The 24,048-nt window shown below is 48.8% G+C and overlaps 1 protein-coding gene across 1 annotated transcript in view; it reads left to right on the top strand.

Annotated features, from left to right (window-relative positions):
• The window catches only part of GALR1 (galanin receptor 1), a 619,832-nt gene that overhangs the window by 415,041 nt on the left and 180,743 nt on the right, over nt 1–24,048 (top strand). Inside the window, exon 2 of the mRNA XM_069620720.1 lies at nt 12,620–12,685. Within this exon, the coding sequence (XP_069476821.1) occupies nt 12,620–12,685 (66 nt within the window). The remainder of the gene's footprint in view (nt 1–12,619; nt 12,686–24,048) is intronic.

Below are 24,048 nucleotides of genomic sequence, written 5' to 3'. Positions count from 1 at the left end.
TGTGTTTCGAATTTTTTTCATCAACATTCTTCTTCTTTTGGTTGTTTTGCTTTGTGGTTTTTTCTATTTCTTTTCCATTCTAGTTGATTTTTAATACATTTTCATTTCATCCTTCAATGTGTAGTATCATCTCATTGCTTTCATGCATGACATGTGGGGTGTTTCAACATTCACTTGCAACGATTGTGTGTGACAGACATATGTTCATTTGCGTTATTTACATTGGGTGTGTCACATGTAATTGCCTCTGATGTGTGGGTGGATGTGATAGTTGGTTGGGCCTTTTGGCAGGGGAGGCTGGCCATTACGGTCATGATTGGGGATTGTTGGGACCCAGGTGCAGGGGGGGGGCATGGATGGGACATGGGTGGGGGCCTGCTGGCAGGTGCCCCACAGTGCTGGGGGATGGGGTGCAGGGGAACAGGAGTTGGACATGAGTGGGGGCCTGGTGGAGGCTGCCCCTGCACTGCTGGGGGGTGGGGGTGCTGGGAGACATGAGTTGGACATGAGTGGGGGCCTGGTGGAGGCTGCCCCTGCACTGCTGGGGGGTGGGGGTTATAAGGGACATGAGTGGGGGCCTGGTGGAGGGTGTCCCCACAGTGCTGGGGGGTGGGGGTGCTGGGTGACATGAGTGGGAGCCTGCTGGCAGGTGCCCCACAGTGCTGGGGGGTGGGGGTGGTGGGGGACATGCGTTGGACATGGGTGGGGGCCTGCTGGCAGGTGCCCCACAGTGCTGGGGGGTGGGGGTGGTGGGGGACATGAGTTGGACATGGGTGGGGGCCTGCTGGCAGGTGCCCCACAGTGCTGGGGGGTGGGGGTGGTGGGGGACATGAGTTGGACATGGGTGGGGGCCTGCTGGCAGGTGCCCCACAGTGCTGGGGGGTGGGGGTGGTGGGGGACATGAGTTGGTGTTCATTAGTTCAAGGAGACATGTGCCTTTGCTGGGGGGCATGCCCATGTTGGGTGGGCTGCCTGCGGGACATGACCAGGGATGCAGGGTAGTCCCCTGTGGTGTGGGCTGCCTGCAGGGGCCGTGGAGGGTGTACAGGGAACACCTGGGAGGACCCACACTGTCAAATCACATGTAGGACTCCCCGGCACCTCTGAAATACACGTACCCTGCTGAAATCGCGTGTAAAACTTCCCGCGCACCCCTGAAATACACGTACCCTGCTGAAATCGCGTGTAAAACTTCCCGCGCATCCCTGAAATACACGTACCCTGCTGAAATCGCGTGTAAAACTTCCCGCGCACCCCTGAAATACACGTACCCTGCTGAAATCGCGTGTAAAACTTCCCGCGCACCCCTGAAATACACGCGCCCAGGCTATTCGCGTGTGGAACTTCCCGCGCACCCCTGAAATACACGCGCCCAGGCTATTCGCGTGTGGAACTTCCCGCGCACCCCTGAAATACACGTACCCTGCTGGAATCGCGTGTAAAACTTCCCGCGCACCCCTGAAATACACGTACCCTGCTGAAATCGCGTGTAAAACTTCCTGCGCACCCCTGAAATACACGCGCCCAGGCTATTCGCGTGTGGAACTTCCCGCGCACCCCTGAAATACACGCGCCCAGGTTATTCGCGTGTGGAACTTCCCGCGCACCCCTGAAATACACGCGCCCAGGCTATTCGCGTGTGGAACTTCCCGCGCACCCCTGAAATACACGCGCCCAGGCCAATCGCGTGTGGAACTTCCCGCGCACCCCTGAAATACACGCGCCCAGGCTATTCGCGTGTGGAACTTCCCGCGCACCCCTGAAATACACGTACCCTGCTGAAATCGCGTGTAAAACTTCCCGCGCACCCCTGAAATACACGTACCCTGCTGAAATCGCGTGTAAAACTTCCCGCGCACCCCTGAAATACACGCGCCCAGGCTATTCGCGTGTGGAACTTCCCGCGCATCCCTGAAATACACGCGCCCAGGTTATTCGCGTGTGGAACTTCCCGCGCACCCCTGAAATACACGCGCCCAGGCTATTCGCATGTGGAACTTCCCGCGCACCCCTGAAATACACGTACCCTGCTGGAATCGCGTGTAAAACTTCCCGCGCACCCCTGAAATACACGTACCCTGCTGAAATCGCGTGTAAAACTTCCCGCGCACCCCTGAAATACACGCGCCCAGGCTATTCGCGTGTGGAACTTCCCGCGCACCCCTGAAATACACGCGCCCAGGCTATTCGCGTGTGGAACTTCCCGCGCACCCCTGAAATACACGCGCCCAGGCTATTCGCGTGTGGAACTTCCCGCGCACCCCTGAAATACACGCGCCCAGGCCAATCGCGTGTGGAACTTCCCGCGCACCCCTGAAATACACCCGCCCAGGCTATTCGCGTGTGGAACTTCCCGCGCACCCCTGAAATACACATACCCTGCTGAAATCGTGTGTAAAACTTCCCGCGCACCCCTGAAATACATGTACCCTGCTGAAATCGCGTGTAAAACTTCCCGCGCACCCCTGAAATACACGCGCCCAGGCTATTCGCATGTGGAACTTCCCGCGCACCCCTGAAATACACGCGCCCAGGCTATTCGCGTGTGGAACTTCCCGCGCACCCCTGAAATACACGCGCCCAGGCTATTCGCGTGTGGAACTTCCCGCGCACCCCTGAAATACACGCGCCCAGGCCAATCGCGTGTGGAACTTCCCGCGCACCCCTGAAATACACGCGCCCAGGCTATTCGCGTGTGGAACTTCCCGCGCACCCCTGAAATACACGCGCCCAGGCCAATCGCGTGTGGAACCTCTCACACACCCCTGGAATACACGTAGCCTGCTCCCCCAGGCCCGATCGCGTGAGGAACTTCACGCGAACCCCTGAAATACACGTAGCACGCTGGGAGACATGAGTGGGGGCCTGGTGGAGGGTGCCCCTGGTGACTGGGGGGGGTGGGGGTGGTGGGAGACATGGGTGGGGGCCTGGTGGAGGCTGCCCCTGCACTGCTGGGGGGTGGGGGTGGTGGGAGACATGAGTGGGGGCCTGGTGGAGGGTGCCCCTGCACTGCTGGGGGGTGGGGGTGGTGGGAGACATGAGTGGGGGCCTGGTGGAGGGTGCCCCTGCACTGCTGGGGGGGGTGGTGGGAGACATGAGTGGGGGCCTGGTGGAGGGTGCCCCTGCACTGCTGGGGGGTGGGGTGGTGGGAGACATGAGTGGGGGCCTGGTGGAGGGTGCCCCTGCACTGCTGGGGGGTGGGGGTGGTGGGAGACATGGGTGGGGGCCTGGTGGAGGGTGCCCCTGGTGGCTGGGGGTGGGGGTGGTGGTAGACATGAGTGGGGGCCTGGTGGAGGGTGCCCCTGGTGGCTGGGGGGTGGGGGTGGTGGGAGACATGAGTGGGGGCCTGGTGGAGGGTGCCCCTGCACTGCTGGGGGGTGGGGGTGCAGGGGGACATGAGCAGGTGTGCAGGGTAGTCCCCTGTTTTGTGGGCTGCCTGCAGGGGCCGTGGAGGGTGTACAGGGAACACCTGTGAGGACCCACCCAGCCTAATCGCGTGTGTAACTTCCCACGCACCCCTGTAATACACGTACCAAGCCAAATCGCGTGTGATAATTCCCGCGCACCCCTGTAATACACGTACCTGGCCAATTCGCATGTGAGAATTCCCGCGCACCCCTGTAATACACGTACCCAGCCGAATCGCGTGTAAAACTTCCCGTCTACCCCTGTAATACACGTACCCAGCCAAATCGCGAGTGATAATTCCCGCGTACCCCTGTGATACACGTGCCCTGGCTAATCGCGTGTAAAACTTCACGCGTACCCCTGTAATACACGTACCCTGGCCAATCGCGTGTTCAACTTCCCGCGTACCCCTGTAATACACGTACCCTGGCTAATCGCGTGTATAACTTCACGCGTACCCCTGATATGCATGTTACCCGCTTTGCGTTCCTTGTTTGGCAGCCCTGTAAACTGGTCCAGGGTTAGCGCAGCCCTTTGCGATGATTTAGCGATTTTGATGGCTTTTGCTTGCGCGAGGGCGTTCTTGGGGGCTTTACTGGCGCTGCTGCAGGGTTGCTGCGATACTCTGCGCCACGGCTGGTTTGGGAGCCTAAAATCCATGAATACGCTGTGCGCGGAAATCGGTTTTAGCGCACGTGCCTGGCGCAGACAATCGCTCGCGGACACTCTGCGCCAGCCGCTTGCGACACTTTTCTGCGAAATTCTATGAATTACCCTGAATATCTCCAAATGCAATCGCATTGCGAATTTAGGTGCCCCTTGGTTTGTGACACCCATTCCCGCGGCATACCTACAGACCATACTTTGCAGGTGTACAGGTTAAAAAAAAAGTGAATGAAGCCGTGCAAGGACTTTTGTGAGGCCAGATTCACTTTTGCAAAATGCAGAAAAAAACATTTTAGTCAATTGGGCCCTGCTATGCTGGTAGTGCACACAAACAACACACAGTGCACACATCTAACCCTGTTTGAGCAAATCCCTTGGAAACCTGCGTATTTGTAACCGAGCATGTGCACAGCCGTTCCGACTCTAAACCCTCATAAAAGTCTGTACAAGGAAAGGAGGCCTCCTCTTGAGTGACTGACAATCCTTACATCCGGCTCCTGAAGCTGTCCAAATCAGTATATATGGTTCAGTGTGACAGACATTTTACTTTTAGGGGGAGTGAAAAGTGCTGCAAGCCCAGCGTGCATCATGGGCAAAGTCTATAGCCATTTCACCACAGAAATATGTGCCAAATACAAAGATCTGTTCTCATTCTTATGTTTCCAAAATGTTAATTTTATACAAATCAAACAGAAACCCTAAGTGGTGGTGTGCGTGCCTTTCCCTTTGCTGATGGGGGTATATCAAAAGAGTGGAATAGGAGTGTACCAGGCTGTCCAATTTGGAATGAAAACCTTATATCAGAAACTAATGTATCTATTTTCTAGGTTTTTGTATCACGGGATGTTTAATGCGGCAGGTGTAGTTTTATTACCAAAATGTGTACTGGAAGTCATCATTCAAAATGAGCATTGTTACATTTTTAAAAGAGACAGTTTTGGGGGGCGCTGTTGCGCTCGATGAAGATGGCCGCCCTCTGATCAGCTCCGTTCCGCGAGGCGCTCCTTTTACTGAAATCCTCCTGTTTGCCTTGGCGTTTCACCATCTAAGCCGCGGAGGGGAAGGCTGGTGTGTCGGGGACTCAGCTGGCTTCGTCCTGTCCCCTGGATCTCTCTTGCCGCTGAGCTTCTGCCCCCTGCGGGTTGAGCGGGAGCGGGTGCCTCCTCCGACCCCCATCGGAGTTCCAGGGAGTTGCGGCCGAGGCCCGCGGCTCGCGGCCTCCCGTTGGGGGAGGGGCGTTCTTCCCGCCCTGCGCGCCCGCTTACTACGGCCTCTCGGGAGGACGGCTGACGGGCGCTGGACCTCTCCGGATCCGAGAGCGTTCGCTCCGCCGCCCCATCCTGGGCGGTGTGGCGATTTGGACCGCGATTCCTGGCCCCGGGCGGTGAGTTGTGTCCCTGGTCCCCGCGGACTACAACATATTGGCGGGCGACCTCCGTCGGAGTGGAGCCGCTCCTGAGGTGCGCTGGCCCGGCATTATCCTCTTTGGACTCCCTCTCTTGTTCTTAAGCGCAGCGCCTGGCTTGGGGCAGTAACCACAGACTGTCTGCATCCTGATACCCTCCCCGGCTGCCCCGTTCCCCGGGCCCATTAACCTACATCATAGACTGGCCGGGAGCCGTCGGGAGGCGCCTGCTCCTTCCTACCTGCCTACTGTTGGTTGCTCCGCGGTGCCGGGGTGCACCCCGACCCTTGAATCTCCTGTACGGATCCACCTTGACTCCGGTCATACTCGCCTTCTTGGTCGACTAGAGGGCTGCCCGCCTGGCTATCCTACCGCAACTCAGCGGCTACCAGAAGCCCCTTTTGGCTCTCTAGCTGGTCTCCTCTGCCCTTCCCTCCTCAGGTCCCCGGAGGTATACTTGTGGATCACTGACCATCACATACATCGGTTGGCTAGGACGACACTCCTGCCCCTGACCCGGTAACACTGCATCTCTTGTCACTAGCCGGCTGCGACCTCACACGTCCCTGTTGCTCTCTCCCGGCGTCTCTCACCCCTCCATGCCCCTCCGGCCCTCCGGACCTGACTTCAACTTTCGCCGACATCATGTCAACGAGGACGGGAAAGAAGCAATCCTCTATCAATATGTTCGCTAAACCTCCGGGGGGAGCTGGTACTGAGACGCCTTCACAGGAACCATCCACTGCACATGAACCGGAGCCATCCGAGTCTCAGAAAATGATGGAATTCATCCGTGAAGGGTTCACCACAATACATAGTAAACTAGACGACATGAATGGTACGATATCCTCCATCAAGGCACACATGGAGAGGACGGATGGTCATGTGACTGAGATCGAATCGCGTATGAGTACCGCTGAGGATGGTCTGGGCTCACTCCGGGCGGAGGTCTCCACATTATCCACACGCTTGAAAGAGGTGGAGAAGAAGAATGAGGACCTCGAGTCTCGCTCGAGGCGCAACAACCTCCGTATAATCGGGGTTCCGGAGGATGGCATACAAGAACCCATGGAAGACTACGTGGAGAGCATGCTTCTCCGACTCCTCGACTCCCCTAAACTCTCCTCACAATTTGCAATTGAGAGAGCCCACCGTGCACTTACAGCGAAGCCCAGGCCTGGCGCTCCTCCTCGCCCGATAATAGCCAGGGTCTTAAACTTTCGCGACCGGGATACCCTTCTCAGGGCGGCGAGAGTCAAGGGAGACCTTTTGTTGGGCGCAGCCAGAATCCACCTATACCCGGACTTCTCGATGGCGGTCCAACGCGAGCGCAAATCCTTCCTGGTGGTGAAGAAACGATTGCGCGACCTCCAGGTCAAATACGCTATGCTATATCCCGCCAAACTCCGAATTGAGCATGCGAACCGAGTATATTTCTTCACGCTACCGGAGGAAGCCTCTAAGTTTATGGATGAACATTTTCCCGGCTAAACTACACTTACATTAATCCCTGCCTTTGCCTGGGTCTTGGTTCATTGGCCCACACACTCCACTTTTGGACAAACGCGACATGCTCTTATTGTGGAATCGGCACTACGTAGTCCTATCACGGCGTGCCACCAATCCTGGTGGCGTCATTGCGGGAGCTCCTGGGCCCGGGGGATGCCGCCTGCTTCTTCCAGTGGACACTGTGTCTGAAAATGTGCATGTCCTTGTGTTTTCTCTATGCGATGCATCTGTTGTTGTGGGTTGTGAACCTCCGTAGTAACCCCTATTAATCGCGTTAAACTGGTTCAGTATGGACGGTCATGCCTGCCCCCCCCCCCGCGGGGCCATCCCCATATGTGTCCCGCCTTTATTGCCAGGCATTATGTTTATCCTCAAATTGCCTTATGGTACGGAGCTCCGCCGTCAGGCCGATTCACAGGCCCCCCAGGCGTTGATGCCATTGTTTTGGATTTGGTTTGTTGTCTTTGGGGTTTTCATCTCTCTGATTGGGGGAGGGATGTGGGTGGGGGTGGGGGGTAGGGGAGTTTATGTTAAAAAAGGCTTGGTAATTGCGGAGAAGGTAGAGTTCAGAGCACCAGGGGATCTATGTCACCACGGTCCTGACAACAACGGGGTCCACTTTTGGGGGGCACTGTTCCATCCACCTGTGTTTTTCTATGTCTGCTTCGGGGGTGTCGGGTGAGGAAACCCTTACATTCCTGAGTTGGAACGTGCGGGAGCTGGGGAACTTCAAGAAAATGAGACTACTACAGCTTCAGGCTGAACGACATGGGACTAAGATCCTGTTTCTTCAGGAGACACATGCGGTAACTGAGCACTGTGAGAAGTTCGCTAAAGTAAGGGGACCACAGAGGTACTATACCTCCTACTCCACACAAAGCCGGGGGGTTATGACCCTAATTCATAAGAGTATCAGATATAACCCCATAGCCACGACAATAGACCCTCTGGGCAGATTCGTTTTGCTTCATGGCATATTGCAGAATAGGGAAGTGATCCTACTTAATATCTATGGTCCCAACATCAATGATCCCGAATTTTTCATACATCTTGCGTCCCTTCTGGATGGATTCCCGTTGGTGCCTATTCTCTGGGGGGGCGATTTTAACACAATATTTGATGTGGATCTCGATAGATCTGGCTCTCGTCCCCGTCACCTCACCAAGGCCGCATATGCTACACTTTCTTCACTTCCCCGCCTGGCCCTATTTGATGCATGGAGGCTTCTTTACCCCGACTCCCGCACCTTCTCCTTCTATTCCTCGGTGCATGATTCCTTTTCCCGCATTGATAGATGGCTAGTCTCTGATATATTCATAAGAAGCATTTCAAACTTGTCGATTCTCCCCAGGACTCTTTCCGACCATTCACCAGTGACAATTACCCTATCCTGGGGCTCGGATCACGACCCTACTAGACACTGGAGGATGAAACCACTCTCCCTCCTCGACCCGGTCTTCAGTTCTGAATTGAAGTCGGCTATTGAGGAGTTCTTTGAGATCAACTCTGGTTCCGTCTCATCACAGGCCACCCTCTGGGAAACTTTTAAAGCCTACATCAGAGGCATCGCCCTCTCTAAAGAGAGTGGCATCCTCAGGACCATCCGTAGGGAGATCGCCGTGAGCGAAGCCACACTGTCCGAGCTGGAGGCCCAATATTCATTAAATCAAACTCCTGAGACCCTTGCCTTGATCGGCACGGAGCTAGACACCTTCCGCGCTCTTGCGGATCGCGAGCAGAGATTTCTCGATAACCCTGGGCTGGCAAGGAGATATGGTGAGGGTGAACGCCCGTCACGTTTCCTGGCTAGGCTTCTCCGCCGTGAGTTTGGGGCCCCACCCATTCCTGGCGTTGAGAGACCTGACGGATCCCTAGCCACCTCCCCTGGTGATATTAATTCCGAATTCCTCTCCTTTTATCAATCCCTGTATGCTAACGCAGATAAAGCCTCCACAGCTGAAATAGATGTCTTTCTGGACAAGCTACCCCTGTCGGTTCTTTCTCCCGATACCATCGAAGCCCTTGAGGGCCCATTTACTTCCTTGGAACTCTCGGAGGCCATAGATTCCCTCTCATCAGGCAAATCCCCGGGATCTGACGGTATACCGGTTGAGTTCTATAAACGGTTTAAGACGTTGCTGCTCCCTCGTTTGGTCGCGCTCTGGGAGGAATCGTTGGTGACGGGTCAGCTCCCCCCCACGCTCCGCGAAGCCACTATTACCGTCTTGTTAAAACCGGGTAAATCCCCCACTCAATGCGGTTCTTATCGTCCACTCTCGCTAATCAATTGCGACGTCAAGTTTTATGCTAAGTTACTGGCCTTACGCCTGGCCCCCTTCATGCCACATATCATTCATCCTGACCAGGCGGGGTTTATTCCGGGTCGCTCTACCTCCCTGAATCTGAGGCGCCTTTTTAATGTTATAAGCAGGGTGAGTCCGGACGTCCACGCAGTGGCCGCCACCCTCGATATGCAAAAAGCCTTTGATTCCGTCTCATGGAGTTATCTGTGGCGAGTACTCAACAAATGCAAATTCGGCCCCACATTTCTTTCCTGGGTCAAGCTACTATATTCAAACCCAGTGGCCAGGGTTCGCACCGAGGACCGTTGCTCTTCTCTTTTCCAGATAGCCGGAGGTACTAGACAGGGTTGTCCCTTCTCTCCATTAATATTTGCCGTGGCGATGGAACCGTTCGCGGACATGCTTCGCCAATTTCACTCCCATAGAGGCCTGCGCACCGACGGGGTCTCGGATATAGTTTCCCTATATGCTGACGACGCTTTACTCTTTATTCGTTCTCCTGAGATCAACCTTGCCCCAATTTTGGAGGATGTTGTCCTCTTCGGCCGTATTTCTGGCCTGACGGTTAACTGCACTAAATCAACTCTTTTCCCGCTCACCCCCAGCACACTCCCCCCTCCCGATACTCTTGGATTCACGTGGGCCCAATCTGAGGTTACATACCTAGGTGTAGTGGTGTCGCGACACTTTGATCGGGTTCTCGAGAAGAATTATCTAGTATACCTTACAAATCTTACGCAAAAGATTCAGGGTTGGAACAACCTCCCTATTTCACTGGCAGGGAGGGTAGGAATACTGAAGATGGTGGTACTCCCTCAGCTATTGTATAGATTCGCCAATATCCCACAATGGCCGGGAGGTGAGTTCTTTCAGACATTGACACGAACCCTCAACACCTTCCTCTGGCACTCCGGGGCAGTCCGCCTTAAGTTCAAGACTCTTGCTTCACCGATGGAGTTGGGTGGCTTCGGTGCACCCGACTTTCTCAAGTACTGGCTGGCAGCCCAGCTCCAACACATTGCACATTGGTTCAACATATCTGACCCCCCTCCCCATGTCAGGCTAGAAAGATTATCGGTTGGTGACCGCGATATTAGATCCCTGGTGATCACACCTATCCCAATGGAATCAGGCTCATTAGACCCGGTGAGGTGCACATCTCTGGCTTTATCCAAAACTTGGCAATTATTGGGCACCACCCATCCCTTTCATGGTAATTTCCCGATCTGGAACTTTCTCCCGGGAATCCCACAGGTTCCCCCTTCGGTTGTTCGCACATGGGCTGGGGCAGGATTTGAACTGCTCCGAGACATATTTGTAGATGGTAATTTCATAGAATGGCCTGACCTCCCTCTGCCCCTCAGACAGCGTCCCTCGGTATGGCTTCAATATTCATCCCTCCGTAGAGTCCTCAAACATAAGTACCCTTGCTTCCCAGCATTGCCGCCGGATGAACTTGCGATCACTGAATTGACCTCACCTTGCCCAATGAGGGGAAAAACTTCCAGACTATACACCTTGATACAATCCAGATCGTCCCCTTCGTTTTCTAAACTAAAGCTTGCTTGGGAGTCTGACCTTGGTGTGGAAATGACCGAAGACCGGTGGTCCCATATGTGCTCACGTATTCAGAGGGTCTCCTTCAACTCCCGATTTAAATTAATTCAATTTAAGCTACTCCACAGATACCATTATACCCCAACCAGACTACACCGTATGTCGAATAATTCCTCCCCTAGATGCCCTAGGTGTGGCTTTGATGGAGCCGGCTACTTCCACATGATATGGTCATGCCCCCGCCTTACCCAATTTTGGGACGCTGTTTGCTCCACCATCTCGTCTGTTCTTGACCACCCCATCCCCCCTACCCCAATGAAATGCTTATTCCATGACTTTCCCGACCTCCACCAAGATTCTAGGAGACTGGCTGGCCTCTGTATGCTTCTGGCTGTTCGGGCGATACTACTCTGTTGGCTTCGACCTACCACTCCGACACATGCAAAGTGGCTTAGAGCGGTCACTTGGGCTTCCGACACGGAGGAATCTTGGGCGGTACAACAGCCCGCCTGCTCTAGGCCCAGAGACATCTGGTTGAAGTTCCGATCATTTATGTCCTCTCCCGGCGCCGACTCAGGTCCTACATCCCCGGTGCCTTCCTCTTGTGGTCCCCCAGCTCTCCCCTGAATGGCCCTCCATTTGCACTGTTCTGCTGCTCCCCCTTGTTGACGAGGTGGACCTTCGACCTGTTCTAGGAGACTGTGTTGTATTAAGTTGTTTGATTTTACATGCTCTTGATGCTCACCTGTATCTGTCCTACCAAGCTGAATAAAAAATAAAAGTTTAAAAAAAAAAAGAAAAAAAAAAAAAAAAGAGACAGTTTGCAATGGCCCTCATTAAAACACCGGCGGTAACCAATGGCACTATTAGCACCATGGTTGCTGCCGGTATTGTAACGAGTCCGCCATGGTGCAATGGGGAATTACCACCCCATTCCAAGGTTGGCGGGGCGGTAATTCCCCATGCACAATTGGCCCTTCCCCATTCCCATTTTTGCCCAATAGGGCTCAATGGGAATGGGGATGGCGGTAATTACGGTACCGCAAATTGCGGTACCGTAATTACCTTTAAGGTCCCTTTGCGGGTCCCTACTTTAACGGCTGGTCCAGACCAGCCGTTAAGGTCGGGAGCCTCAAAGGGACCTCGTAATTAGGCGCTAAGTGTTTAACGGCGCTGCGCCGCAGCCTTTTACTGCGCCGTTAACCCCTTAGCGCCAGGGTCGTAATGAGGCCCAATGCAAGTATAATAACATAAATATATATTTTTTAAATAATGCTTTTGCAAAAAAACTCAGACCCTCCCCCTCCAAGATATCTGTTGTATTTCCTTCGGTTGCACAGCTGGCAGCAACGTTTCGCGTCACTTTTGCAAACACATAACTGAGGAGGCTACTCTCATCCACACAGAAGGAGACAGGGATAAAAGTAGATGCAGAGAGAAAAAGGGAGGGGGAGATAAAGCCGGAGATAGAGAGAGAAGAGTAGATCAGAGCCAGAGTAAGAGAGAGAGGGGGAGACAAAGCACTTGATCGGCCTCTGGTTCGCCGGGTACAGCAAATAAAATGCGAAAGGCTCAGCAAACTTACATTTGAAATGTATTGCCAAACTCTTTACACAATTCTTGTTGTTCTACCTTAATGATGGTGGTAAAAAGAGCTATCAAGTTGGCATCTCATAATATTTTTTAAATGAAAATGGCAACTTAAGTAAAAAAGAAGGGTATGTGTTTGTCTGTGTCTAGTAAAACACATCTATTCTGTTTTTATTTATAGGTCCTTAATCACCTGCATAAAAAATTAAGAAACATGTCGAAGAAGTCTGAGGCATCCAAGAAAAAGGTATTTGTCTTTTCACATGTTCATAACTACTATCAACCTATGTCTTGTTTATGTCATTAGAGAAAGTATCTTATGATGCGATCGGCCAGGAGCCTCATTATAGGAATGTTGCACTGGTGCACATCTGGATTCATTTAATGCACTTTGGCAGTTAGGCTATCTTTACCTTAGTTTCAATACTGTGTCCTTTTATCTCTAGGGCAAGCTCTGACCTGGACCAGAAATGCCTTCAAAGAATATGCTTTTTTTAAAAATCTTTTCCATAATGAACCCATAGGTAATCTGCTGCAGTCGGTGACATTCGTCACATAAAGGACATGGGCAGCGATTCTAGATAATGTACCTCTGTAGTCATGGATACGAATAATGCCCCTTGCTCATGGAGAGGTCCTGTTAGAAATGTTCACGAGCAGGACAAGTGACGTTGGAGTCTCTAAGAAAAAGGTGCATCAACTTGGTCACCGCCATGAACACCATATTGCCATCTTTTTCTACCACCTACCATGCCCTCAAAGCAAGTGTCTGCGGCTCAGCAGATGTTTTAGACTACAACTTCAAGGACCCCTCACCCTTGACTCTGTTGGTTGGGGACAATGGGAGTTGTAGTCCAAAATATCTGGAGAGCCAAAGGGTACAGACCGCTGAAGCAATGCCACATGTTGTGCTTCATCCCCAGCGACCCTTTTATCAATGACAAGCATGATTGCTCTGCATGTCAGTAGATATGTTTTGATTTTGTTTTCAAACAGAGGTAATCGTGCAATATTTAGAGTGGGGAAATAACAGGCAAAGTTGAAATCGGTGAAACAGTAGCTCAAAAAACTGGATCTGAACTTGAAACTTCTAGATGTCGTGGGATTCATTGATAGATGGCATTATATTCCGTGAAGGGGTGATTATCTGGTATTCCCAGTAGAAAAATCACAATTTGTAATGGCCATCCTGCGTGGGGTACTCTGAGGAATCTTCCTTCCTTCTGATTTTGCCACCTCTAAGGAGGTGAATCCATGCTGAAAACGTAATATTTCTATAATACCGCCAGCTCAGTTTTCTCTCAGATTTGAAATGCAATTCATTTTTATTTTTGTGATGACAATACATACGGGGGGGGAGTGGGCAGAGAAGTTACATTGCTGCTGTCCCATAATGGGAAGTGCAGAGAAGGTTCACTAGTTGCCTTTTTGGGCATTGTTCAATAGGGGGGATGAGAATGTGCGCATGTGATATTTCCCTTCTTTGTGTGTCCCCTATAGCACACGTATCTGTCCTGTAGGTGGATGAGACACCTTATGGCATCCCTTGAAACAGGACAACATGTTTCAAACAAGCTGGGAGGGGCGGTGATGCACTTCAAAATCATATAGTATTCATATAGTATTCATTGATCGCTGTCTTCCAGAAATAAAGCATGTCTTATCCCTAAGCCCAGTTGGTAAAAAGAGACAATTTTCCAAATAGCACCTGTTTTTACGGTTACCACCATACTCATAATGCTTCCATAATTAGGGAGAGGGTTGGCGAGTCACCAGTTGCAGTTTCTGAATGACCAACCAGTAAGAAATTCATTTGATATTCAGAGACGTCATTTGGGGGTCATCAGGGGGCACAGTGCTACCCCTAAAAAAAAGAAAAACGTATTTTTTTTTTTTAATGTACGCTCCTGGGCTGTGGCAGCACCATGTGGCTCTTTGTTTCTGGAGTGGCTGGCGTTCTTGTTCAAACCTCTTAACAAAAAACAGAGAGGTCCACAAGTGTAACACTTTGAGCAGTGACGCTAAAAAAGAAAGAATAGGAATAACAAAATAATTTGTCTTTCTGAAATAATTGCTAGACTCATTTAAGGTTTATTTCAGGCACACTTCAGGGGGTGAGTCACTGATTAGTCTGTTCTTAAACAGCTCAACTCAGTCTTTCATCCTTCTGAGTTCGATAAATGAGTACCAACACAAGTTGGATGGTATTCTATTATATATGTTCTATATAAAGCGCTAAAGCGTAAGTGCTATATAATAACACATCATTTTCATTTGGCCTTGGATGTCTGCTTGCAAACACAGTAGTTTGTTAATATGGGGCTACACATACTGATATTAACAATGCATATGGTGGTGCATTCTTGTATAAAATGTATATCACATTATTCCGATATCGTAACCATATTTTTCATAGTGTACTGGGGAACAATGCTATGTGATACCACTTCCTGTTTTGTCAAGGGGTGCAAGGTTGTGTTCCATTGCTTCACTTGATGTCACTTTAAGGGTGGGGTCAAATGAAATCACATCCTGCGATGTCATCGTATGTCATGGGTCATGTGCTGTCACTTCTGCTACCCCAGGCATTTTGGTGAAATTACATCCCTATTGATATTGATCAAATGTAAAGTTTTCAAACCTAAATTATGAATTCTTGATTCCCTGAAGATATGACTAGATTTTAGTACAGTGAACATTGGAAATCAGGCCCATATTCTAAAGGGATTAGCAGATTTGTTTATTTTTTTATTTTTTACGTATTAAATATTTCTAATGCACCTATTCACAATTTGTTTCAAGCGCAACAAGAGAAGTGTGTGGGGGAAGAGAATGGGGATGCCGGTTGGGGTGGAAGGGCCTGTGAAAAGTAAGCGAGTGCCGGGGATGCCAGGTGGACAGACCCAGAGGAAGCAGAGAATGCAGGGGAAGGAAGGTCCACAAGCAAGAGTGAGGTAAGGGGATGGAATGGCTACAAGGGTGCAGGCCCATTCAGGCTAGTGTGGGGGGAGGGCCCAGATGGGCAAGTGCAGGTTTAGGGTGGGAAGTCAGAGGAGACCGATTGCAGGGGTAGACTGGATTAGGGGGGCCTGGTGCCCTGTAAGACTTTAAAGGAACCTGGCAGCCTATCAAGAGGCAGACAGAACATTAGCGGGGTGGGGGAGAGGGATGGAAGAAGAGGGGATCTGGCTCAAGTCTAAGAGGGACAGAGCGGCCATTCCGGAGGGAGGCACCTGTGGAGGAGAGAGATCTGCCCCCCACTGTCTGCTTGGAAAAGCATCTGATCGAAGGGCTCTAGCAGGGACATTTGTGATGTCATCTTTGATGTACTGGGTGTTAGTCTTAGCAGTGCACAGTGGTGGTGCAAGTTATGGTTGCTTAGCTTACCATACTGTCGAATTTTTTAGGTTTTTCGGTTTTACCTGTAACCATAACGTCCCTGTAACAATGTTTTTCCATTGAATTTCATAGGTTTTTATTAGTGCACCTTAACCATAACGTTCCTTTAAAAAAGTTTTTTTGGTGAATTTCATAGGTTTTTAGTAGTGCAACTTAACCATAACGTCCCTTTAACACAGTTTTTTCAGTGAATTTCATGGGTTGTTACCAGTGCATGCTATTTTCCTACAACTTACTAATATCATACTTAGTCAATAAGTAATATTTTGGTCCAATTTACAAAGTTTCACCTTAAAACTCTGCCATTTCTCACTTTGTAGCATCATTTTTAACACGTCTATACACTTTTTGCAACTTTTTGAAATAATTCTGCATCAGTAGATGTCTGAGAACGTCTGACTTCATTGCAGACCTTCTGGATAGTGCCACGTGACCATACGCTTGCGTGCAGCATGGTGACGTGTTTGCAAAGGCGTCTGCACTTCGTGATCGGATCCGCGCTTTAAAGACAGTTCGGAACTGCCTTTTCTACTGATCTAGGAACTTTCACATTCAAAATTTCCCTTGCACACCTCCTACACCTTTTCGTACTCATTATCCATTACCAATCTAGTACACAGTACATACTTGGAAGAATTTTATCAAAACTGCTATTTATTGTAAAAATGGCATAATTTATTGGCATCCCTCCTCCCCAAAAGCCACCACCACCACCAGCTGGAGGACCTTTATAACATAAAAAGCACAGTACTTTCAAAGACAATGAAGAGGACCAAGAAGATGAGGTAGAGGAAGTGCCTACTTCTAGCACCAAGATCGAATCGTGGGTGTGCCAGTTCTTTGCTACTGTTGGCAGTGTACCAAAAGCTAAAGCTATCAAAGTGAAATGCACTGAGTGCAATTTTGTACTCAGTCACAGACTACCTGGACAGTACTCTTTCGGGACCACCTCCATGCACCGCCACACCAAATCCAATGACCGCAATGCTCTCAGAAAGGTTGTTCCTTTTGCAGCAAGTAATAAGCTGTCTTCCTCCACCTCATCTTCCTCAACAAATACTGTAAGCACACAGCCTGATGTCTGCTGGCTTTGGTGCAAAATAAATAAATAAATAAATAAATAAATAAATAAATAGGGCTACAGACCATTATCGTCCGTTGCAGCCCCTGAAATGGGGTATAAAGGCCATTAGCACCCCTGGTTCCCAAAGCGGGAACCCAGGGTGCTAAAACATATATTGTTCTTCCGCTGTAAGAAGGGAGGAAAATCCTTTTCCAAGACAGCCAACATGGAAAGAGAAGGCGTGGCCCCATACACAGCACCTCTTCCCTTTCCATGGCAGCCTGTAAAACCCTATGAACATATTACCACAAGCACTTTTTTTCCCTTTCAAACCTATCCTACCTTTGAATAACTTTACCACTTAGCCGGTCCCAGATAGACATAGCCACTTTATCACTATTTTTCGTCCCTAGCGGTCATGGCCAGTATCCAGATTGTCTGCGTCATGACCTTATGCCATGACCCAGACAATCAGGCTACTGCCCACGGCCACAGGCTATACCTCAGTCACCAAAGGTATATGATGATTTTTTGTACCTACATTATGACACTTGTCAAAAAATAAAACACAGGCACATTTGCAAAACCATGCTTTAATGTCCTTGCCAATGCTCCTCACGAGTTTGCTCGAAATCCGCCCATGTTTTATTTTTTTTAAAGTGTCAAAATGTATGTACATACATTAGTCATATAACTTAGCCCCCACTTGACAAAATCCATTCAGTCTTTACACAGACATTGAAGGTTGGGTATATAATCTTTCTCAAAACTTTTGTCCACATTCGTCTAATAGCAACAATGTTATAAACCATCAAAAAATGTTGAGACCCCCCCTCTAATTTCAACCCCTCTTGAGGAAATCCCACCAAACTTTAGAAAACCATTTATATCTAGATCCAAAATTGTTTTCCCAAATGTTGTTCAGATTCGTCAAATGACACCACATTTATACGCATTATAATATTTTGGGACCTACCCTCTAATTTTGCCCCCTCTTGACAGAATCCCACAAAACTTTGCAAGACCATTCAGGATTAGCTCTAGAATGACATTGCAAAATTACATGCAGTTTCATTGAGTGGCGCAAATGTTATAAGCCATCCAAAAACTGCTTTTCTCAAACCCTGTAATGCAGAAATAGGTACAGATGTCCTAGGACATTTGAAGTGTCCATGAACACGACAGGACTGCCCCAGGACATCTCGAGTGTTCGTGCACTGTCGGGTGGTGAAACAACATGGTTTTTTCCTTCTTATGGCCATATCCCATCCCCACCCCCCAACTCCCCAGAGATTTTTGAGTTTGACAAGTGCAATGTTGCTTTTTTAAAATGTTTTCACTGCGCTGTCCACGGACCAGGCAAAAGTCTGTGAATTTTTCTGGCCAATCAGAGACCAGTCCGCAGACCGATCAGGGAAATGAGTCCACAGAGCGGACATAGATATCACAAATTTGTTTGCCTTACGTTTTGGTGAATTTAAATAAAAACTACTGGACGGATGTACACCAAATAGACAAAAGCATGCTTTCGAGACGAAGCTGCCACTCCTGCTGCAAATTTGGTGAAATTCCATCCAGCGGTTTGGTCTGTAGGCATGACCAAAGATTTTTCCCATTATGTCTATGGGAAAAAAAAAATTTTGGGACCCCCCCTATAACTTTGCCCCCCCTTGACCAAACTTTGCAAAGACATTAAGAGTGGGCCATATACCTTTTATGCAAGGTTTGGTGAGGATTCGTCCAGGGGGAGCAAAATTATAAGCCACCCATAAAATGTTCCTACTATGCGTTTAGCAACTTAACCCTAACTACATTGCCGCTACTGCATATATATAGAAAACGTACATAAGCACGGTGGCAGACACCACTCTAGAAGCAGCAACGCAGAAAGATTGCCGCAACGCAGAAAGATTGCCAAACTGCCAGAAAGAACAACCAAAATATCCACAGAAACAATGATTCCTTTATTCCTTTATTCTGTTTGCAGCGGAAATCACGTTTCTGCAGGTAACAACGCATTTTGCTGTAACCGCTTGTTCACATTAGAGGGTCATAACACAAAGAAGGGACTATATACACACACACACACACACACACACACCGACACACACACACTGATCAGCCGAACACCATGGGCAACTAAGTATTCCCTGTTCCATATTCGTTTGTGTCGGGTGTGTTGTTCAATACCCCAAAACACCACAAACTTAACCCACCGGAAAAACACAGAAAAATACTATTCATGAACATACATTATTCAAATTCCTATTCTCTCAGTACCAACAGTACAAACCATTTATTTAGCATCCAAAGGTTTTAAGTTAGTAATACCTCAGCATTGAGCTGCATTTGTGTTTCAGTGCCCTGCTGAAGCCAGTAGGCTAAAGATGGTCCAGACCAAAGGGGACCTTTGAAGTATGATTAGACACATCACAGTCCCTCCTCCCACAGAGGTTGCAGAAAAAGCGACAACTAAGAATGCACAAAAATGCAGTCTGTACTGTTTGTTTTTTGATAATGTATTCTTTTGATGGTTTACACAAATATCTTCTGTAGATATCAAAAAATGAGATCTGCATTAAAACATGGACATGTATATGTAAACGTGTGCTTTTAATTCACAATGTTTTTGTTTGTCTGCACAACTTTATTTATTCAAAAAGCAACTTTTCTGTGTTGAACTTCAGCCGACTACTTGACTAACTATTCAGCATTCGGATGAATACATAAATCTACTATTTGGGACACCCATAATTTAAAGCGTAATCCCCTTTTTAAAGACCCACCCATGTTTGCCTATGAGCATAGTAGAAAACCTGTGGAAAGATGTATTGATTTTTCTTACCGACAAGCCAACATTTGGCCACTTTCAAGGGACACTTTTACCTGCAATAATTGTCTCAACTGTGATAATATTGTCAAAGGAAATATTGTTTGTCATCCCAAATCTATTTCAAAGGTTATAGTTAAAGATTACCAACATGTAACACTTTGAATGTTATTTATATCATCCAGTGACATCGAGTTATTACCATGTGAGTCAAACCACTCAAGAAGTCTAAAATCATTTGATTGAACACTGATATACAATTAGATTGAACAACCAGAAATCATCTCTTCCAAGACATATCAACCAATTTTGCTATTAGAATAATCAAATGAGTTTACAAATGTTAGAAGTAGTTAGTGCTTCCGTAGGAGGGAGAGCATTAATTGTTTGTCCAGAGAGAATGATTCTCAATTGAAACAATAGATTTCTTAATTCCACCTGGGACTACTGAGAAAATTAATGTTCAATATTTTCTTTGGGATATTTCTTTACTATTTGAGCATTATCAGAAGGTCCTGGTTTATTTTTAGTATGTCTGTTGGAGACCCATTGCTTTGATCATCTGCATGTCAGCTCAACATAAATGAAAATAGGTTGAATGTTGAATGTCACAAGTTCGAGGTTGCTGCTACTCACTATGCATCAATTTATTTCGTACCATTCCTATTTACTGATTTTTATAATACAATCGTTTTCTCTATTGAGGTCACATTTTCTAGCATTTTGTAAGTTTTTATTCACAAAATTATTATACAAATTGATGAACTGCATTATGAAATTGTCTTAATATTAAACAAAGATTGGATTGGGATGGATCTAATTTGCTTTTATATCATGTTTCTTCATATCATGTTGCTTTAATATCCAGTTACTACTGTGGACTACAGTTATCTTTTTGGCACCAGGTAAGCCTCGCTGGAGCTTCGATGCTCGTGGGGGTCTTTTGTGTACTAAATAATAGCACACATTGCCATCATTTCTAAAGATCTTGCCCCATTGTGTGATCAGTGTGAGAGCGCTGCGGGGGCATTATTTTTTTCCAGATTGGCTATACTTTTTTTGTTGAAATCATCTCTCCAAAATGGCAATCCAAAGACTGACCTCCTCAGTCCCACGTGAAACGGCCTAATGCTGCTGTGTGTTTGGCCTGTGCTCCATCTAACTGGCCAATCCTGACACCAGCAGGAAAACGTCGGCCACCCTCACCGAAAGCCCCACTCCCAAGTCTCATGTCTGAGCCTGTGCGGGCCTGAAAGCATCCTGTACACGTCTTGTGACTGCTTGAACTTGGACCACAGAACCCCAGGCCCCCTTTTCTGTGCAAATGTGAGTGATGGCTGAACTGTTCTATTGCCTCCACCTGCTATCTCCTTGAACAGTAACTGTGCTAATCTTATTCTGCCTTTCTCCCTTGACTACCTGTTTTCTTCACTGCACTCTATGTTCTAAAACCAGTAAATTCATTCTAGTTGTGATTCTCCTTTTCCTTTTGCATCCATTTTGTGCACTGCACTGTGATCCTTTTTAAAAATAGAATCAAGGTCGGTGTGTTTTACATATTGCATTCATTTTGTGCACTGCATTGTGATCCTTTTTAAAAATCGAATCTAGGTGCGTGTGTTTGACATCTTGCATCCATATTGTGCACTGCATTGTGATTGTGCTTGACATCTTGCATTCATTTTGTGCATTGTTATCCATTTTAAAATTGAATCCTGCACCCCACCTATTGCTCTGCATTTCTATGTGTGCCCTCCTTCCCTACTAGGCTGCCTGGGAGTACGGGCCAGGACTGTGCAGTGCAGCCCCCCTTTCTTTTTTCTTCTCTAATTTATCCTCTACCACTGAAATGGCACTCACCATCTCTCATAACTTCTCTAACTGCTACACTATCACCTACCCTCCATCTCCCACGAAATCTGGACTTCAAAAGCACAAGAAAGACATCCTGGGTGCAAATCCTGGCCTCCCCATTGAAAACACCTATGTAAGTGCATCTTCCAGAGAGACCTTCCCCGATATCCTTTTCTCTGTCTCCTCTCCAGACCTATCGACTTCTCATCTCCTCTCTCCCCTTTCACATCCTCTCCCATTAATGGTGGCACCAAGTGGAAAGCTCTCTAAGCGGGCTTCTTTTCATCATGTTGCATCATTTCTGTCTACCACACTGCTACTGTTCTGGTTCAGGGCCCAGAGGCCAACCTCCTTCTCTTTGACCGGATACCGCCATCCCTCATTAACTTTATTTATTCTTCTGCCTCTCCTCCTACCACTCTGTCTGCCCCCCTCTGACTTAAGTACCATGCTCTTGTACTCCACCTCAGAAAATCTTGAAAGGCAAAGAGCGTCTTCACCTGGCGACTCTTAATGCCTGCTCAACCAACAAACACTCTGTTGACATCTGCCTCATTCTCGAAGACATTGACGTTGACATTCTCACTCTTACTGAGACATGGTTCAATGCCATCTCAGTCATGGCTTTTGACTCCCTCCTACCTGATGGCTTTAAGATCATTTCCAAGCCACCGCCTCATCATGCAGGGGATGGCCTTGCCTTAATCTTCCCTGAGTGGGTTCCTTCTGCCATCTTACCCATTCAGCTTTGAGAACCTGGTATGCAAGTTGGTAATCTCTCCCTCCTACACCCTGACCATTGCTACCATTTAACGGCCTCCAGGTGCTACCTCCCTGTTCCTCTCTGAATGGGCTGATTTATGTTCCTCCTTACTTTCAACCTCCTCCAACCTGCTCCTCTTGGGTGACTTTAACATCATTGACCTCTGATGTCAGCTCTCCTATCTCTGCAACCACTCCTCTGCACCTCTCTATCCCTATACATTCTCCCTTTTGGTCCAACCCACTCTGCTGGACAAACTCTGGACACCCTCATGCACACCATCCTCCCTCTGCCATCTCCTCTGGTCACTTCTCTCACTTGGTCAGACCACTCTCTTCTCTCCTCCCACCTGGATTCCTATGGCCCTGTGACCACACCTCCAAAAGCCCTGGCAAGCTCATTCACAAACATCCGCCCGATAAAAAGAGTGTCAGCTTCTGCCTTGACTTCCACCTTTATCCTCCCTTGCCCCCCTAACTCAGCAACTTCCATCTGTCCATCACCCTTGACATTCACTTGAGAACACCTGGTACGACTCCAAACTTGCAGTCCTGAAAAAAAAGTGCAGAGCTGCGGAACGGAAGTGGCAAACTTCAGGCTCACTCTCTGACAAACTGGCCTGCTGTGTTCTTCAAAGGCAATACAGACTCTCTATCCATGCCAAGAAAGGGGCCAGCATTCAGGCATGGGTATCTGGTGCAAACAACAGCACGGCTGAACTTTTAAAAATCTGCAGGAAACTAGCCACCTCTTCCACAGTCTCCTCCTCACCTATTCCTTCTCAGGCCCTCTGCAATATTTTGGCCACTCATTTCACCACCAAAACTCAGGACATCCTGGACAGCCTTGCCATTCACCCTCTCAAACCATCCCTCACCCACTTGCCTCCCTTGGCCACTCCCCCTCCCCCTTTCACCTTCTCTTCCTTCGCCCTTGTCACATAAGAAGAAGTCAAAAGAGTTGTCCGCTCCATGAAGGTTTCTTCCAAATGGGTTTCCCCTTGCTCACCCAGAACCATCAATGACACCTTTGACTCTCTTGCCACTGCACTTGCCGATCTCTGCAACCACTCATTTGCTACTGGTTCTTTCCCCTCCTCCCTCAAGCACTCCCTTGTGCGCTACCTCCTTAAAAAAATATCAGCAGACCCTGCTTGTGCAGCCAACTACTGCCCCCTACCTGGGGAAACTGCTGGAGAAGTTGGCCCTGCCCCAACTCAACTCTCACACTGAACTTATTGTTCATCTCCACGACCATCAATCTGTATTATGTGCATCCAGAGGCATGGAAACTGCTCTTCAGAACACCAGTGAAGAACTGCTTGCATCCTTGGATTCCAACCCCCCAGCTGTCCTCATCCTTCTTGATCTCTCCTCTGCCTTTGACACCGTCAACCACTCCATCCTCATAAAAAGGCTCCACAACACCCTTGGTATCTCGGACCGGGCACTGGACTGGCTGACCTCCTTCCTAACCTGCTACTCCTCCCAAGTCATCCTGGGCACCTTCTCCTCACTTACCTCCTTCTCCACCTGTGTTGTCCCTAGGTGTCTATCCTCTCGCCTTGTTTCTGTAGCATCTACCTTACTCATCTGGCACACCTCATCTGTTACTTCTCCCCAACTTCCAGTGCTATGCAGATGACACACAACTTTTCTTCAAACTTCCTGCTGACCTTCTTGAACCTCATCATCCTTGACT

This window comes from Ambystoma mexicanum, chromosome 5q (genome assembly GCF_040938575.1).
Source record: "Ambystoma mexicanum isolate Mex_15411 chromosome 5q, UKY_AmexF1_1, whole genome shotgun sequence".
NCBI lineage: Eukaryota > Metazoa > Chordata > Amphibia > Caudata > Ambystomatidae > Ambystoma > Ambystoma mexicanum.
Note: the sequence above shows the minus strand (reverse complement) of the source record. Positions and strands in the feature narration are given on the sequence as shown.